Here is a 19,638-nt window from a genome sequence, read left to right as displayed (position 1 = left end):
GGTGAAAGTCCCCTCTTGGGCTCAGCTGGGAAATGATCAGTGGGTCCAGAGACAGTTTGCCATTCGATAATGAAAATTTTAGTTAGAATTCCACCATGGAGGTAAAATTAAATAATCTTCAAATGCATTGGTTAAGGATTGGAACTATAGCCAGAGGATTCTTGGGGGTCATTTAATTGTGAGAATTCCCAGGAATAATTAATTACTTCTTATATTAAGAGTTTAACTCTCGAACCCCTTCAGGTTAAGTGGTTTGAAATCAATTTTAGACCAGTGTCTAGGGCACTCACTCCCCACCATTGAGAACATCTAGGGGGAACGGTGCCGTCGGAGGGCAGCTGCAATCATCAAGGATCCACACCAGCCAGCACATGCTCTGTTCTCACTGCTGCCATCAGGAAAGAGGTATAGGTACCACAAGACCTGCTCCACCAGGTTCAGGAACAGCTGGTTCCCCTCCACCATCAGACTCCTCAATGACAAAATCAGTCAGGGTCTCATTTAAGGACTCTTACTTTTGCACTTTATTGATTTATTTTTTTAAATTCTCTCTCTATTGCACAGTCAATTTGTTTACATTTCATTATCTGATTACAGTTCTTTATTTGTTCCATGTGTACGTTGTGTCCAGTTTTTTTCCCGCACTACAGAGAAACCATGTTATAGCGCGATCGTTGGGGTCCATAAAATCTCAACACAAAAAAAAAGCCGGGGTTGTGCTAAATGGGGGAGTTCACCGCACTTGCATTATGTCAAGCGCCCCGGCTCCTGCCTGCAGCCCGATGTCCCCGCCGCTGCCAGGAACCCAAGGACCACGCTCCTGCCGGGAGGCTGACGCAGGAAGGCTGACACCCAAGACCAACGGCTCAGCGCATTATATCCCAATTCGCATTAAATCGGGGCGTGTAAGATTGGGGTTTCACTGTACCAATGTGGCCATTCTGTCTTGCCCCAGGAAAAAGAATCTCATATATGTACTCTGACAATAAATCTGAAGGTAAGTGACAGTCATATTTGTAGAGGCCAAGTCCAATAATGCATGAAAATGATCACATACCAAATTTTGAATTCTTCCTCCCTTCATTTGTTCAGTCTTGGATCCTGTAATAAAGTATCAATTCTCTTTTTTTTTTAAGTTCCAATGTACTGGCAAAAAAAATGTAGACAAAAGTGCTTCAGCTTTGGATGAAGCAGGAAGTTTATAAGAACATTGGGTCGTGATTATTGTATTGGAACGAGCCAAGAAAAGCCACAAGTGATATAGTGGGAGTGGTGACGGAGGAAGAGAAAGCATTTGGAGCATAAAAGTCAATGAAGGATCAGATGACAATCATTTCCTTGCATTGTTAGTCTAGGTCTCTGTGCCTGGCATGAAACTAACATCTTTGCCACACTGTTCTCCAGCAAGAAGTTCCTCCCAAATTCCTTTCTCTCATGTTTCCAACTGGATTGATTTCTGATCATTTTACATCTGTAGCCGAGTTTTGGACTCCCCTAGGAATGGAAACTTTTCAAGGTCCATGAAGCTTTTTCAAACAATACTCAGACTCTCCTGAACAATTTAGTCCAGCTATTTAAACTCTATATCAAAGTCCTCTGTAATTTAAAAACAATGCCAATAACTGAAGTTTACACTGTAGTCTAAGGGCACAATTAGACTGGTGAGTTACATCACTTGTGTATACAGTTATGGTATGAAGCACAGCGTAACCCTATTTAACACTAACCACAGTAATGCTATTGTGGTATTGGGCAGAAGCTGAGCAGATGTGAAGTCTTCCATGAACAGGCTGCTTTCCACAATATCTTTTGCTATTTTTTCATCATTCATTTAATGGTTATAGTTTCTTGAACTCCAAGTGAGTTCAGCCATTGCCATTGTTGCTGTCGCAAATTCCTGTGTCCAAGAGTATCATCAAAATGTTTTCTGATTTAATTTTGTTATGAAAAGACTACAGCAATTGCTGGTGAATCCATAAATACCCTGAAGAAGATGGTTCAAAGCCAACTTCTCGATTAATCTCTGTCACAAGGATACTTGGGTTATGTCATTAACCAATGCCATGATTTTGAGGAAGGATGTGCAGTCAGGATGGTGTTCGATTTCACGCGCCGGTTTGTCTTTTTTTCTTTCACTAGTTCACCATCAGACTCCTCAACAATAAACCCAATCAGGGACTCATTTAAGGACTCTTACTTTGGAACTTTATTGTTTTTAAAAAATCTTCTCTGTAGTGTATGGTCAGTTTCTTTACATTTCTTTATTTGTTTATGTGTTTACATTGTATACAGTTTTCCCCCCACTACCAATAAATGGTAATTCTGCCTCGCCTGCAGAATAAAAGAATCTCAGGGATGAATGTGATGTCATGTATGAACTCAGACAATAAATCTGAAATTTGCTCTGGACGACTTGGCGAATAGCCAGAGCCTCCTGGTGGCTGGTGCACATGTGGTGCTGGTGGATGTGGATCAAGATGGTGTATGAGGTGCTAATAAAGGGGTTCGCTTTGTTCTGCACGTTGCCAAGCCTCTTAGATGTTCTTGAACTGCACTCATTTAGATAGCAGAGTTTTCCATCATCTTCATGGTGTGCCTTGTAGATGATGGAAAGGGTTTGGAAAGTTGAGAGATGAAACATTCACCATCCATCTCTTGCTGCTGGCCAATAGTGAATCCCGGGATATTTCTGGTAGGGGATTAGATAATGGTAGAAGCATTGAAAGTGAAGGGGAATCAGTTATATTCTCTTCCGACAGATAGTAATTGCCTGCTTCTTCTGTGACACAAATGTTAATGACCACCAATCAGCCCAAAAAAAGGATGATGTCAGATTTGGTGCAGTTCAAACAATCAAGAATATTGTTTGATGCTTTGTTAGAGGTCAAGCAGAGATTCGTTTGGGTTCATATCGAAGTTCAAGAAGCAAGATTATTTTATCTCCTCCTGAATTGATTAATTCAGTTGAGCAACAAATCCTCTTTGCTGAACACTGGCAATCAAGGTCCCATCATTGCTGTGACCTCATAGAATTACGCCAACTTCACCTCAGCTTTGAGCAGAGATCCCTCAGTTTAAAAAAATAACTGAAGGCTTCTTCAACTCTGAACACTCCTGGATAAACATTCAGAGCTCTGCAAGAAGATGGCTGAGGAAGGAAAGTAGAATGTGTGAAGGAAATTATTTTGTAACCGAACCCCTTGTGTTAAATGGTGCAGGAACAGTGCAATGATGGCATGTAGTGCTGTTCAACTAGAGTTGGCCTACGTCCTCGAAACATCAGTGAAAACAGATTCACTCGTAGTTCAATTTGTACAGGTATTAAAGGGTTACCTAGAGGTTCATTTGCCAGATGTTAGGAAATGATGGGTGAAGTCAAGAAAAAGATTTGCCTTTCCTTTCGAGTTCTGACCTTTCACGAGGTTTGAAGCCTTTTCCATCCAGAAGCAAAAGAAATGAAAACTTTGAACAAGTGCACCTCCAGCTGGCCTTTAAAGGGTATTTCACCCACTCTGCAGTAACCAGTCAGTCTTAAGTGCTTACGAGTCCATGAGGCCAAGAGCTTCCACAGCGTTGCTGGGACCCTGCGACACCCCGCCCATCACAAAGAGCCAGTTCTTAAACACAATACTGGAGCAGGTGCAGCGGGCAGTGGGCAAAGGCGGCAACCTCTCCCACCGATTCTTCACTGGATGCAAGGCTTCAGCCGAACCCAGGACTGCTGGTTGGTCACCTGGAAAGCAGACACATCCAAATACCAGCTCACATTCCAAACAGTTTCAATGGCACTCTCTGACTGTCAATTTTCCACCGGTGGAAACCTTGACTAATACTATTAATGTAAGATACAGATTAGTTCAGTATAATTTGCTCCATCAGTTATATCTTACACCACAAAAACTGAATAGGTTGAAATCAGACTTATCAGATCAATGTTTCAGATGTGGTGAAAAAACAGGATTTTTGTTTTACATTTAACTTGGTCCTGTTCCAAGGTAAGCCCTTTTTGGTTGGATTTAGGAAACTTTTCGGAACAAGTTACAGGTGTTGTAATTCTGCAAAATCCAGATTTATTTTTATAAGGAAATATTGAAGGGACAAGACCTAAATTAAAATTGTCAATATACCTACAAGAGTTTGTCAAATCTGCATTAGCAGTGCCAAGAAAATGTATTGCAGTTACTGGGAAATCAGATATGCATTTGAATATGCAGAAATTCAAAGATGTATCCCTTTACAAAAAAATTACATAAATATGCTGTGTTTCTACAAATTTGGCACCCGTACACCCAAACATTAGGTTTAAATGGAGAATATTGAGCTTCCTGTACCTCTGACCCATAAGAAAGATTTTGGTAGAGTAGGTATATTGGAAGATTTCCCTCTGGGCAATCCTGAAAGTCTCTTTTTTTCCCTTCTACATAACTATATTTTATTCTCATACTGATTATTCTGAGGGTGTGGGAGGGGAGGGGGCTTTTGGGTGGGGGGGGACTATATTCCATCATGTATGTCGTATTAGAATGTTATTGGTTTCTATTAAAAAAATACAAATTCACAATATTTTAAAAGTAAATTACCCAGTAAAGGTTTAAATTTTATTAGCATATTTTAAAATTATTAAAACGAGTTTAAAAAAATCTTTCTCTTTGGGGTTCTTTTTTCAATTATTTTCAAAATATATCGATCAATTATTTTTGATTTTTATTTAAAATCTTTTTTTTTCTTTTTCTTTATTTTTGGATCAATTAGTACTGAAAATTAGTAGTTGGTGCCTGGCTTTGACAGTAATCACTTAGAAATCAGAAATTAGAAATTACATTTCTTATAGGTTTTTAAAATCTTTTTTCTTTTCCTTTTTTATCGACAACATGGATCATTCATATCTTGTTTACCATTGTTTTACTCTCTGTAATTTTAATTTACTTTAACCTGAACTTTATATTATTATATTATGATTATTATCTTCTCAAAACCAATAAAAAGATTGAAAAAGAAGCATATTTAAAAATAAACCACCGTTGGCTCCTTAAACAGGCCTTTTAAAGCCTGTATAGAGCCAACAGCAGTCGGATTGGGCGGATGGTCCCCGCGGGGGAACGCTGAAACTTCACTGTAAGGTTCGGATTTTATACTTAGTGAGGGGAAGCACTGAGACCTCGCTGTTAAAGTTTGGATCTTATACTTGGCGTATAAGGTGACTCCTGGTTTTGGGATGACATTTTTAATGTTCAAGTGGCTTCTGTATGGTAGTAATTTTCCCAGGATAGATTATTTCAGAACTAGAAGGCGTAGGCTTAAAGTGAGGGAAAAGTTAAAGAAGGATCTGAGGAATAATTTTTTCTACTCAGGGGGTGGTCCATATATGGAATGAGGAAGCAGTAGAAATGGGCCCAATTTTGACATTAGAAAAACATTAGGATAGATATATGGGTCGTAGGGGCATAGAAGGTTATGGACTAAATGCAGGCAAATGGGACTAGCCCAGAAGGCTAACTTAGTTGGCACAGACATTGGGCTGAAGGGCCTGTTCCATGCTGTTTGACTCTTGAATGTTAGAGATAACTCACTAGACTGATCACACAAGAACCCTTCTCACTGCATGAGAGATAATGTGACTTAAAGATGAAACTTAAATGATTGAGTCAAAGTTCTGTGAGAGGCCTGAACAGTTTGCACAAAGGGTCCAGTTACTTCCCCATGACCTTTTCCTTCTGCTTAATTCCCTTATATCCTTGGTACACAGTGCCTCACACTGAACAATGGTCTCCAGGAAATCTCACCTCAGTGGCTCATTCACTCAGATGATTGCTTGGATGAAGATCGTTTCTATTAGTCACACACTTATTTCCATAATGAATACAAAACAAGTCCTGTATCTGCCCTCTGTCTCTATTTCTTGTTCTGTCAAGTCTCCTATCACCATGTCCTGCTAACATCACTCCCAGGTAATGAATTCCTTTTATTTGTTTCCACCTATGGGTCTCTAAACTCTCCACTCCATGCGATTTCATCTACCCATCATTCCTCACCACAACCAGTTCCACCTATCACCTGTCCGCCCCCTCCCCTTCATTTGATCTGGTCAATCTTCCCTAATATACCTTTATCTCCAATGGACACTGAGACCATTTGAGATCCTCCAGCACTTGCTGTGTGTCTTTACACTTTCCTGGTGTGGGGTCTCGACCTGAAACCTCAACCATCCCTTTCCCTCCACAGATAGCAAAGTTGCTCCAGCAGTTGGTTTTCTGCACCAGGTTCCACTGTCTACATTCTCTAGAGAGATATGATGTATATGGATTTTTGGTAAGGCATTTGACAAGGTCCCCCATGATAGTCTATTTCAGAAAGTTCATCATACATGGGATCCATGAACATTGATTCAGAATTGGCTTGCTTGCAGAAAGCAGAGGGTAATAGTAGATGGAATGCATTCTGAGTGGAGAACTGCAGGAATCTGTTCTGGGACCCCTTCCCTTTGTGACTTTTATAAATAACCTGGATGAAGAAGTGGAAGGATGTTTCCAGTTTGCAGATGACACCAAGGTTGGAGGTGTTGCCGATAGTGTAGGAGGTTGTTGTAGGTTACAAAAGGAAAGAAGGCAGAGTTGGGCAGAGAAGTGGCAAATGGAGTTCAATTCCGATGAATGTGAAGTGATACATTTTGCGAGGTTGAACTTCAATGTGAAATACATGACTAATGGCAGGATTCTTAATAGTGTGGAAGAAGAGGGGCTATAGCTGTCCAAATCCATAGATCTCTCATGGTTGCTTGCGGTTGATAGGGTAGTTAAGAAGGTTTATGGTACACTGGTCTTCATTAGTCAAGGATTGAGTTCAACAGTAATGGGGTAATGTAGCAGCTCTACAAAACTCTGGTTAGATCACACTTGGAATATTGTGTTCCGTTCCGGTGGCCTCATTACTGGAAGGATGTGGAAAATTTGGAATGGGTGCAGAGTAGATTTACCAGGATATTGTCTGGTTTGGACTGAAGAAGGATTTGAGGCAACATGATGGAAGTCTCAGGATTATGAGAGGCACTGATCAGGTGCATAGACAGCACCTTTATCCCAGCGGACATCTGTTTAAGGTGTGGGTAGGAAAGCTTAGGGAAGACACCAGGGGAACATTTCCATTCTGTTTATTTATTTATTTATCTATCTATCTATCAATCTATTTATTTATTTATTTATTTTTACAGAGAGAGAGAGAGGTGGGTGTCTTGAATGAATTGCCTGGGTGGTGGTGGAGCTGGTACAATTGGAACATTTAAAAGACTGTTAGACAGGCACAAGGATACAAAAAACAATAGAGGGTTATGGGTATGAGATAGGGAAGGTTTAGATTGTTGTAGGTTTATATAGGTTGAAGGGCCTATACTGTGCTGGTAATGCACTATGTTCTATGGAAACAGACCATTCAGCCATCAATCTGCACTGATCACCACCTCCATTCACACTGATCCCACTCTAATCTCATAAATGTTTCTAACCCGAAATGTTGACTGACTATTCTACCCAATACAGTCTGACCTGCTGAGATCCTCCAAGTTTCTTAATATTCCAGCATTTGCATGTTTATGCTTCCCATTTTATTCTCTCCATAATTGCATCAAATTCCTCCAGATTCCAACATACTAGGGACAATTTACTGCAGCCAATTCACCCACCAACACGCACATCTTTGTGACTCAAGAGAGAACTGAAGCATTCTGAGGAAAACCATGCAACCACGGAGACAACGTGCATGTTTCACACAGGCAGTTCCAGAAGCCAGGATCGAATTTGGTGCCCATGGAGGGATGACACAGCGGCTCTATGCACTGGGCCAGTGGACAGTGGTCCTACTGCTGTATCAACAAGTTTGTGCTTTCCCACTTTCCTAGTGATGCATCTGGATGACAGCATCTAAGAATTAGGATGACATGGTTAGCGTAGCGGTTAGCGCAATGCCTTTTCAGTGCCAGTGTTCGGGAACAGGGTTCGAATCCGGCGCCATCTGTAAGGAGTTTGTATATTCTCTCCATGTCTGCGTGGTTTTTTTCCCGAGGGCTCTGGTTTCCTCACACCCTTCAAAATGTACTGGGGTGTAGGTTAATTGGGTGGAACGGACTCGTGGGCTGAAATGGCTCTATGTCTAAATTTTAAAAATACTCAGATGACAGTCCTAATACTGCACACTCAGGGAATGTTGCAGTATGAGTGAGGCTATTTTTTTCAAGGTAATATTGAATAAAAGCCAGGTCTCAGGTGAAAGTCAAGTATCCCCAGTGTCTTGGCTAGTGCTTCAAAATCACCAGGATCAGGACAGATTTAATAGTCAGTTTGGTGATGTGATAGGAAGGCTAGGTATTTCCTGGATGAAGACATTGACTTCTTTGTTCCCCTTGGCTTTAGCAGCCTCTGCTGGTAACAATCTATAACTGCACATGCCTAAAGTTCAAGAAATACCCAGACATCCACATTCCCTGGGTCTTTGAAGCCAACCTTTCAATTTTGTAAAATGCATAGGTGGCTGCATCCATGCAGGGAGCTAACAAGTCTTTTGAGTTTTTCTACCACTTTTTGGTTGCTAGTATCTTCCACCTTTGCTTCTCAAGTTTGGATCATGAATTTGAGACCCTTTCTTGAGACAGGGACACCAGATCTAATCTGATCTCTGAGGTTTTAGATCAATAAGTGCGTGTCTTCCTTTCCATTGGAACAGGCAAGCCTCCATTCTAACTCACTCTGGGCCAAATATCCCTCCCCACATTGCTGTAAGGATTTATTGATTCTCTAAGTAACATCAAGCTTTCTCAAGGGCAACTGAGTATGGGCAATAAGTATTTGCTTTGCACGTATTCATGTGCATGGTGAGTTCTATTGGAAAAAAGTGGTTAGAGAGCGTCACTATTCAGAGTTTCTTTACCTTCTGTCAACTTGATGTAGCCTCACATAGTGTCCAGGAACTAGATCCATGAGGGTAGAAAGTTAGCCCATGTTGTTAAATGACATTTGACACAGGAGGACCTTAAGTGTCGTCCATAAGTTGGAAGCTTGTTTCAGAATAATATTTAATGACCAACTTACCCAGACCTCCTGCCGCAATGACTCTTCCTTGGAGATATGCAGCAACAAAATCTGCTCGCTTAGTCTTCATGTTTAAGCGACGTGTAGTCTTTATCCAGCTACCTGGGTAGTGAAAGTGAGAAGAAGAGAACACAAGGAAGAAATGGAAGTGAGAGAGAAATGCAGAGTGAGAATTAAGAGATGGGAAATGAGTGATGGTCAGTGAAAAGAACAAACGAGATGAAGGAAAGTCTCATGGCCCATCAAACCTGCATTATCATTTGATGAAGTCTTGGCTGATCTGAGAACATAAAACATTGCTGCACAGTACAGGCCCTTTGTCCCACAATGTTGTGCCAACCTATATTAACCTACACCAAAAATAACTGAACCTTCCCTACCTCATAACCCTTTATTTCTCTTTCATCCATGTGCTAATCCAACAATCTTTTAAATGCCCCTATTGCTCTAGACTCCACCACGTCCCTTGGCAATCCATTCCAGGCATCCACAATTCTCTGTGTAAATAAAACATACCCCTGATGTCTCACGTAAACTTTCCTCCCTTCTCTTTGTATAGATGTCCTCTAGTGTTTGCTACTGCTGCCCTGGGAAAAAGGTGCCCTGGGAGATAAGGTTTACCTTATCTCTGCCACCAATAATCTTGGACCTCTATTAAGTCACCCCTCATCCTTCCTCGCTCCAGAGAAAAGCCCTACCTCTGCTTATCTTGCATCATAAGACATATTTTCACATATTCCACATCCTTCCTGTAATGAGGTGACCAGAACTGAACACAATATTCTCAGCGTGGACTCACCAGAGATTTATAGAGCTGCAACATTACCTATTTTAATTCAATTTTCTCACTCCACATCCATGTCCCTCGACTCACTCCGTATCCAAAAAGTAAACATTTCAGACATTCATTCACTCACACTGACCATCCAAAGAGTCGTGGAGTCGAGAGAAAAAAATTCCCCATCCTTTAGCCTAAACCTCCAATCGGTAGCTTTGAACTCTCCGGCCAGGATTTTTAGGACATCTCAGGGTCTAAAACAACCACTGCAGTTGGGTCACCTGTTCCAGGCAACACTTGATTTCTTACTCTCTTATCACAAATTAGAAAGAATCAGCATATATCTACACCCAGTCTGTGACCAAGAGAGCCCGTTTACAAAGTGTTCTCACATCAGACCATGTACCTCATCCACTTCCTTTACGAGCAATTTTTCTAGCCTTTCTCGTGCATTCAACCAATTTCACTTTAAAATGAATCTACCTCATTCCCTGTGGCTCAATTTTAAATTCTCCTTTTAAATGGGCAAAATATCTTCCCCACCTTACCTACTGGAGTTACTGAGCAACATTTTATATTTTTGATCCTTATCATTGCTTGGCATTAATTAAGATAAACTGAATATTAACCTCAAGGGCTCTATTTAAACGCTTTAGTTCAGTCAAAATAGCCACATTTTTCAATATAATTTACAATGCCCTCCATAATGTTTGGGACAAAGACACTTATTTCCCCCCCCCCCCCTTTATTTGCCCCTGTGCTCCACGGTTTTACATTTATAATCAAAAATTCACATGTAATGAAAGCACGTATTCCAGATTTTCTTCAAGGTTATTTCTATACTTTTGGCTTTACCATATAGAAATTACAGCACTTTGTATAGCCTCATCATTTCAGGGCACCATTAGGTTTGGGAAATTTGACTTCACAGGTGTTTGTGATTACTCAGGTACGTTTAATTGCTTCATTGGTGCAGGTATATGAGAGCTTGACTTGCTTTGAAGCTTTTGCTCACCTTCGGAGTCTGTAGTTGCCATTTTCCACTTGAGGACTTGAGTTGCGCCAATGAAAATAAAATAACCCACGATGAGGCTGTAAAACAAGAACAAAACAGTAAGAGACATCACCCGAACGTAAGGATTACCAAAGTCAACTGTTTGGAACATCAATGAGAAGAAAGAGTGTATTGGTGAGCTTAGAAATTGCAAAGGGACTGGTCTTCCAAGGAAGACCTCCACTACTTATGACAGAAGAATTCTCATCATAATGAAGAAAAATCTCCAAACACATGTCCGACACATCAGAAAGACTCTTCACAAGGCAGGTGTGGACATGTCAATGACTTCTGTCCTCAAAAATCTTCATGAGCAGAAGTACAGAGGCTACCCTGCAAGATGCAAACCAAGGCAAAGGTGGTATGCTTTGGATCCTGGGCTGTTCCTTTACCCCTCCACACTTTGCTCTTGCCATCACTCTGATACAGGTTAATCTTGGTCTCATCTGTTCACAAGACCCTTTTCCAGAATGCTGCAGGCTTTTTTTAAATACTTCTTGGCAATCTGTAATCTGGTCATCCTCTCTGTAGCTTGGCAATCTTGCAGTGTAGCCACTGTATTTCCATTCATGAAGTCTTCTGAGGACAGCAGTCATTGACATACCCACACCTGCCTTATGAAGAGTCCTTCTGATCTGTCAGACATACATTTGGGGATTTAAAAGAAAATTATGATGTGAATTCTTCGGTCATCAGTGGTGGAGGTCTTCCTTGGAATACCAGTCCCTTTGTGCACTCTTTCTTCTCAGTGATGTTGCAAACAGTTGATTTTGGTTTGGGTGATGTCTCTTATTGTTAGGACATGGCTTCTTTGGCTTCATTATCCTCATGAAAAATGGCAACCACAGATTCAAAAGGTGATCAAAATGGTTAGAAGCAAGTCTAGCTCTTTTAGACCTGCACCAATGAAACAATTCAACATATCTGAGAACTTACAAACATCCATGAAGCCAAATGTCCCAAACATTATGGTGCCCTGAAATAAGGGGACTGTGGTGACCAATGCGGTTGGTGTAAAAGCGAACCGGCTCCGATTGTAATGCGTACGTGGTCGGAGCAGCCTGCACCAAAGATGGTGCCGGGCATCTTCCTCTTTCTCCAAAGGAAAGAGCCCGGACGTGTGAAATCTGAATTTCAGTCAGCTACGCAACTTCCGGTTCCCAACGGTGGGAACAGGTTGCATCTTTAAAAAGCCTCGGCGAACCAAGTAATAAATCAGTGAGCTTTGGAACTAACCTGTCGACTGCTGGTCTCATTATTCGCTCTGTTAGTATGTTTAAAAAATGTTGTATTTTCTACGTTAAAACCAAAATGTATAGAAATAACCTTGAATAAAATCTGGAATGTAAACTTTAATTACGTGTGAATTGTTTCATTATACAACTGGAGCACAGGGGCAAATAAAGGAACAAAGTGTCTCTGCCCCAAACATTATGGAGGGCACTGTACATCTGCAGAAATTTCGCTGTTATATGCTAAATAACATTGAAAAGACAACACAATCTAATCAAAGATGTGGACTTCTGGAGAACATGGAGCAAGTTCCAAGATCTATTGCAAACTGCACTAGGGTAGGTGGGCCATCGAATATGACTTCTATAAGCCCAGGTCCAGCCCCACTCTTCATTACCCTCTCCTGGTTGGTCTGCCCACAGATCGAGCCCATTCCTCACTGTGCCCAATTACTTTCCACACGCTCAACGTGAAATGATTTCGTGGGACAGATTCAGAGAAACATTTCCTCGAGTCTAGAGGGCCAAATTCATCAGTGCTATTCCTCTCCTGTCCCTACGTACCCTGCTTAATGTCAAACACCTCCACGGTCCTGACAAACTTGGGCTTCTTGGAGCCCCGTGCCTGCTGCAGACCTCCCAGACTTAGGAAACTATTCTCAGTCATCACGGAACTTGAGAAGGATCGCCGGCAAGGAATGTTGGGAAACTTGGCCCACGACCTCGCCTCGGTGTCATAAACTTCAAAGGCGGTGACTGGATTCTTTGCTTGCCTTCCGCCTTCTCACAAAAAAACACACATAATGTTATCCTGGTTCAAATTGTGCATGAAAACCGTGACCAACTTATAGGAGCAAAAAAATAAATAAATAAACAGCTGAGAGAATTTCGTGGATCAGAGGCATGGTTCAATGATTTAGATCAAGACCCTGCAGCAGGATCAGAAACTCAAGGCTGGTAAGTGATTGGTGGAACCAAATTAGGGAGGAACGATGGGCAAGTGAGGGAAGGATCAGAAGGATGAACCAAGCGATAAGACAATGCAATACACTAAAGAGCTGGGGAAACTCACACAGGTCACGCATCATCCATAGGAAGTAAAGTCTACCCAAGTAAAGGGATGCTGAGTTTCTCCAGCACCTTTGTCTGCAGATATTCTTGTTAATTGCAGGTGATCCAGACCTAATAACCTCCAAAACAGCAAGGAGGCCAGGTAAGGGAGGGCAAAGCACAAGCTATTCAGAAGCAGCGGATTACATATCCAAGCAGTTCTTCTGCAGCACTGAGGGAGTGCCTCATGTCACAGGGTGCTATCTCTCGGAAGAGGTGTTACCTGCTGGGGTAAAAGATCCCACACTGCTATTTTGAAGTGAAGTGCATGAGTTGTTCTTGGTGATTGTCCCTCGATCAACACCCAAGGAGATTATCTGGTCACAAGTTTGGATAGATTTTACATTAAGGCATATGGCGACAAGGCAGGTAGGTAGAGAGGAGCCTATCATCAGATCAACATTGAATGGCGGAGCAGGCTTGATGGGCTGGATGGCCGACTCCTACTCATATTTCTTACACTCTTATGCCCGAATCAGACCGTTTCTGGGAGCTTGCTGTGTGCAGATTGACTGACATTTCTCACATTAAGACAACGCTTTCACCTCAAACAGAGCTTTAACGGCAAGGTAGGGAGTGGAGCCGAGAGGTTGTGAAAGGAACTAATTCTCTTTCGTTCGGGCACCTGCCTACATTTTGCTTATACCTTGATGAAGGGCTCAAGCACGAAACGTTGGTTATGCTATAAAAGTACATTGTTTGACCTGCTGAGTTTGTCCAACATTGTATTTTTACTTCAATTGCAGTGTCTGCAAACTTTTTTTACTTGTAATGCTTCCTTTCTCCCAGCTTCAATACTTACCAAATACGTGGATCTTGCCCCCTTGCAGAAAGGTGCTGGCTGCATATCTCGGTGTAGGCATGGCCGGCAGTGCATGCCAAATGTCGCTTGTACTATCGTACTGCTGGAGGTGAGCTTGTGGACATGTGTCTGACCCCATGCCACCCAGCGCAAATACCTGACAGTCTGGAAACACACATGTCAAGAAATTCACTACAATTTTCAATACGCGGCAATGCAACATGGTTCCGCCTCTACTGGCCTCAACTCTAACCTCTCTGCTGCTGATGGCCAATGGTAGGTCCAAGCAGTCATCCTTCAGCCTCTACCCCCTTCTGCTTCTCCATGGCCTCCACATTTAGTTGGTGAACCCATGGGACTGCAGGTTCAGCCGAAGCCCACCACACTTGATGTGAACACACTTGAAAAGAAATAGGTTTATCCAAGCAGTTCTTCTGCGGCACTGAGGGAGTGCCTCATGTCATCCAACATCTTTGATGACCTCCATGGTTCACAGCCAATGAATTACCTTATATACTACTCAGTGTAACCCTATTGCTGTTACAATGAAGTTCAAACACAAGATGCCACAAACAGCTCTATGATTAAGGCAGGTAAATAGGGGTTGAAGAATTAATAATGGCTGAGATGTTAAGAAATGCTCTTTTTTAGAATAGTGCTATGGGATCTAACAGCCCCAGCACCCAGGTTTGAATCCATCACTGTCTGTAAGGAGTTTGGGTTTCCTCGATGCTCTGTTTTCCTCCCACCCTTCCAAACATTGTAGGTTAATTTGTGTGTCACTGGTCAGCACGGTTTTAAAGGGCCACAATCTGCTTCTACCATGCTGTAAATCAGTGGTTTTCAAACTGCCCCCCTAAACTCACATTCCACCTTAAGTAATCCCTAATAACATAGGTGCTCCGTGATTAGTCAGGGATGGCTTAAGTTGGTATGTGCGTGGAAAGAAAACCACAGTTTTAATCGTCCCTCATTGACTCGTTATGTGCACGGTTTCATCACTCCAAAGGAAATGGGGCAATGACAATTTTACTCAAGCAAAATATTTCAAACAATTGGGTCGAGAGCAGTGGTTTTCAACCATCCCTTTCCACTCACGTACCACATTAAGCAATCCCTGGCCAATCACAGAGCACTTAAGGTATAGGAATTGCTTAAGGTGGAATGTGAGTTTATGCGGACAGTATGAAAACCACTACTTTGTAAATAAACTGAAAAAATAATTATGCCCGAATGGGCCTAATTATTGATCAGTCTCTAGTCTATGGCAAGAACTCACAACCCTCTCCTTCAAATTCAGTCATGGTTGTCACCTGACAGGGAAATCATATTGCCGTGTCAAGAAAGTATTCAGCTAGCAAACAGCTGGGGCAGATACAGTAGGCTAAATGTCTCTTCCCCTCCCACCCCCACCCCATCCTGTGTGGGTGTTCTTTCTGCAAGGAAGCAGCATGTCAGAATAGAGCATTTGGTTTTTCGATGGGGAACAATGGTAGTGGCTCCTGTTCACTTTTGTTTCTTAAAATAGCAGAAATCAATGTCTTCTGGGGAGAGGAGTGTGTAGTGATGCAGTCTGGGCTACTCCCATTTGCCTGCATTTGGTCCATATACTGTACTCCTAAAGCCTTCATTATCTGTCCAATGTCTTTTGAATGATGCAATTGTACCTACTTCTATAGCTTCCTCTTGCAGCTCGTTCCAAATATGGACTACACACTGAATGAAAAAGTCACTCTCAGGACCACCTTAAATCTCACCTTAAACCTACAGCCTCTAGTTCAAGAATTGAACAGCCTCGGAAATAATCAGTGGACAATCAATTTATTCCTCTTGATTATATACACTACTATAAGGTCACCCCCACCTCCAGTCTCCTGTCTAGGGAATAAAGATCACCTACCCAACCTGTCCCCATAGCTCAAGCTCTCCAATCCCAGAAACATCCTGGTGAAACTACTTTACATCCATTCCAACTTATTCATGACCTTCCAGTAGTTGGGCAACCAGAATTGCTCATCTGGTCTACTGGGTGCCGATGGCCGATGAGAAGGCAATTGACAATGTTTGCCCCGAATTGTCCACATTGCTTACGATGAAGGAACATCTTTAAATCTTCAGTGACTCAGTCAGCCCATCAAGGCCCACATTCTATGTTTCTTCCTCAAAGCCTCCAATCTTCTCATTTTTAATATACATGGAGTCACCTTTTTAAAGGGATTTGGATAAATGTTATTACCATAAAAAGTAAAAAAAAAAAAATCCCTGGTGTCTGGCACCCATGAGGATTGGTATATACTGGATAAGTGAATTTTCTGGTTGCTTGAGATTACATGTTATGTGATTGGCGAACTAATGGTGAGGCACACCAATTTTAAACTTCTGTATTTTTTACCTATTTATTTTCCAAAATGTATTTTGCTAGTTGCTTGCAGCTGCTGGTTGCTTGAATTTTGGATAACAGGTGTTTTACTGTAATCCAAATCCACTGTTTTTTTCAGGCAGAAAATGCTCGATCAACATTACCTGCAACATGAAGGAAATCTTCAAGTTTCCCTTGTGATCCTGCACCACCTTAATCTAAGTCCTCAGGTTGCCCAAGGCACATCCGCTGAAATTTCTCCCTCAGTACTCACCTAATAATTTTGATCATCTATAATGAATCTCCATTAGTTTTCTCCACTCTGTGAAGAATATTCTCCATCTTTCCTATATAGCCCCGAATTCTCTCATTACTGTGTGCAATTACCTTTGACAATCACGGAAATGCCCATGGCAGCTTCATCCAGGGAATTCTTCTTCTCCCACTTGCCTTCTTCCACATTGTACATCTCCACAGTAGACAGAGGGTTCCGGTGAATTCCCATACCCCCAATCACTAATATCTGCTTCCCCAGGGGAGCTACAGCCACGCCCGCCCGCGGCGTGGGCATGGGAGGCAGGGTGGTCCATTGATTGGCTTCTGGGGAGTAGACCTCACAGGTATTCATGGGGGACCCACTTTCATCACAGCCGCCGATGAGGTAGAGTTGTCCTCCACTTTCCACGGGCGTGCAGTAAACGCGACCAAGGGCCAAGGGTGCCAGGGAGTGCCAGCGGAATGACTTGGTGCTGGGAATAGACATGGCATTTAAGCCGGCTCTCAACCCCTGTTTCCGTTACGTGGTCCTCAGAGGTGTCATGTGACTGGTTCTGGATGCAGTAATCTGTCCTGCAGTAACCGATACAGAACTCCCAGACAGCACCAAGAATTTCGAGACTGTAAAGGAAAGATGAAGTTGTAATGATCAACACCTTATAAATGCTGCAAGACTTTCCTTTCAATTTCTTTGCTTGAACTTATCCTCACATAATCCTTATCCAGCCCTGTCCTATTGCCTTCTTATTCACACCCAGTCCCCTGCAAGGATTCTGTTCACTTCTGGCAATTTCTCCATCTCCACCAGATCTGTTCCCAAGATGAAGTCTTCCACTCCAGATCATCTGAAATGTCTACCTTCTTCCACAAATGTGACTTCCCCTCTACCACCATCAACTCAGCCCATACTTGCATCTCCTCCGTTTCCCACTGATCTGCCTTGGCCCCCTCTGCCCCAAGATGTAACAAACACCAGATTCCCCTTGACCTCACTTATTACTAGCCTCCAAATCCAACGCATTATTTTCCACAATTTACACCGCATACAATAGGATCCCACCACTAGACACATCTTCCCCTCTCCTCCCCTCTCTGCCTTCCATAGGGACTGCTCCCTCATCCACTTATCTCTCCCCACCACCCCACCCTGGTACCTTCCCCTGTGGCTGCAGGAAATGCTGCACTTGTGGCCACACCTCCTACCTCATCACCATTTGGGGCCCTAAACAGTTCTTTTAAGTGAAGCGGGAGTGATCTGCTCCATCTGGTGCTCCCTTTGTGGCCTTCTCTACATCGGAGAGACTGGGTGCAGACTGGGAGATCACTTCACTGAGCACCTTCGCTCTGTCCACATCAGTGACAGAGATCTCCCAGTGACCAACCACTTCAATTCTGCGTCCCGCTCTCATACTTACATGTCTGTCCACGGCCTCATTACTATCCCACTGCCTACCCGTAAATTGGAGGAACAACACTTGATTTTTAATCTCGGCACCCTTCAACCCAATGGAATTAACATCGACTTGTCCAGTTTCTCCGTTGTCCCTCCCTCCCCTTCCTCTTCTCACCTCTAGCCTCTCGACCCCCCCTTCCCTCTCCAATCATAGAGTAATCTCTCCTCCCCGTTTGCTGCTGTGCCCCTCCCTTCCTTATCCACCTTTTACCTGCTGCCTTTGGGACCGTGCTCCTCCCCCCACCCCTCCTCACCTACCATTTTGTTGAGACGCCTGCTGACATTTTGTTTCCATACCCTGATGTATCTTTGCTACACAAGGACACTATTCGACCTGCTGAGTTTCTCCAGCATTGTGTTTTTAATTCCTCACCTGCTTACACTCGAGCCTGAACAGTGAATGCCAGCTGAAAAGTCAACTGGAAGCTTTGCTTCCAGGCTTGATGCCAGATTCACCCAACAGACGGAAATGCGTTAATGCCAAATGTGGGAAGGTGATACTTTTCTTCTTTCTCACTTGGGGCCAATTATTGCACCAACCAGATCAACCAGAGAGGGCAGTGACCCAACAATGTTTCTCAGCCAGATCGTTTAGCTGTGCCACTGCTTTGCTCTTTCAGCCATCAAGTTTATGGTCACCTGACTGTACTGGCACATATACAGTATACAGTATGATATCCAGCACCTATGGGGATTGGTAGATGCTAGATAAGTGAATTTTATGTTGCTTGAGTTGGCCTGCTGTGTGATTGGTGAATCAACTGGTAGAGGGCACCAATTTTGAACTTAATAAATACACATCAAAGAGATCTCAATGGTGTTATTCAGTTGCCTCTGAGGGGAAAAGCTGTTACCCATTGTAGTCCTAGCCTCAATGCTCCTACAAGTCCTTCCCAATAGAAATAGGTCAGAGATTGTTGGATGGGTGGGAGGGATCTTCAACAATGCTTCAGGCCCTCTATATACAATGCTCTTGATAAATGTCATGAACGGTGGGAAGAAGACAACAAAGATCTTCCCAGAGAGGTTTCTTATGGATCCTCTGTTGGATCTCGTGGTCCAATGCCTTACAGATTCCACACTACACAGTGAAGCAGGCAGCCAGGCACTCCTGCAGAAAGTAGTCAGAAAGAGGCAGGGAACCTGGCACTTAAAAACTGTAATTACCGCTCTGGCTTCATGACTCACAAGGAGGTGTTGTGGGTCTAGGTTAGATCCACCTGTTAAAAAGGGTATCTCTGCTATTAAAGAAAACAGTTCAACCCTATTTCAATGCACAGGGGATATGCTTTTAGTTTTACTATTTACTGGAACCACAATTACTCAGGAAGCTTCTTAGTCCCCTGATTTCAAATTTCTGACCTTTATTGAGTATAATTTTTGTGAGACACCACCTTCTATATGTTCAGCTGGTGAACTAACCTCACGTTAATAATGTTCCCCGTAACTGTTCTAATGTATCTGTCTCCATCACTCTGTCCACCATAAGTTGTATTT

The 19,638-nt window shown here is 42.6% G+C and overlaps 1 protein-coding gene across 1 annotated transcript; it reads right to left on the bottom strand.

Moving 5' to 3' along the window:
- Positions 1-510: 510 nt before the first annotated feature.
- On the bottom strand, positions 511-17,301 carry klhdc8a (kelch domain containing 8A). The gene is made up of 5 exons (XM_069936462.1): positions 16,800-17,301; positions 14,054-14,218; positions 12,706-12,921; positions 9,078-9,179; positions 511-3,733 (listed from the first exon to the last, which is right to left on the bottom strand). Exons 1-5 carry the CDS (start codon positions 17,173-17,175, stop codon positions 3,540-3,542), a joined length of 1,053 nt encoding a protein of 350 aa, XP_069792563.1. The 5' UTR covers positions 17,176-17,301; the 3' UTR covers positions 511-3,539.
- Between the last annotated feature and the right edge of the window lie 2,337 nt (positions 17,302-19,638).

This window comes from Narcine bancroftii, chromosome 5 (assembly GCF_036971445.1).
Source record: "Narcine bancroftii isolate sNarBan1 chromosome 5, sNarBan1.hap1, whole genome shotgun sequence".
In the NCBI taxonomy this organism is placed as follows: Eukaryota; Metazoa; Chordata; class Chondrichthyes; order Torpediniformes; family Narcinidae; genus Narcine; species Narcine bancroftii.
The sequence above is the reverse complement of the archived record's forward strand: the minus strand, read 5'-3'. Positions and strand labels throughout refer to the sequence as shown.

What these genes read in the sequence shown, in the direction of transcription:
- klhdc8a (XM_069936462.1), bottom strand. Translation starts at nt 17,175, where the DNA reads ATGTCTATTCCCAGCACCAAGTCATTCCGCTGGCACTCCCTGGCACCC. An exon ending in CATTTCCGTGATTGTCAAAG is followed by an intron (nt 14,219 to 16,799) that starts GTAATTGCACAC and finishes GTGTGTTTCCAG; the next exon opens with ACTGTCAGGTATTTGCGCTG. An exon ending in GGTGTTTGACATTAAGCAGG is followed by an intron (nt 9,180 to 12,705) that starts GTACGTAGGGAC and finishes TTCACTACCCAG; the next exon opens with GTAGCTGGATAAAGACTACA.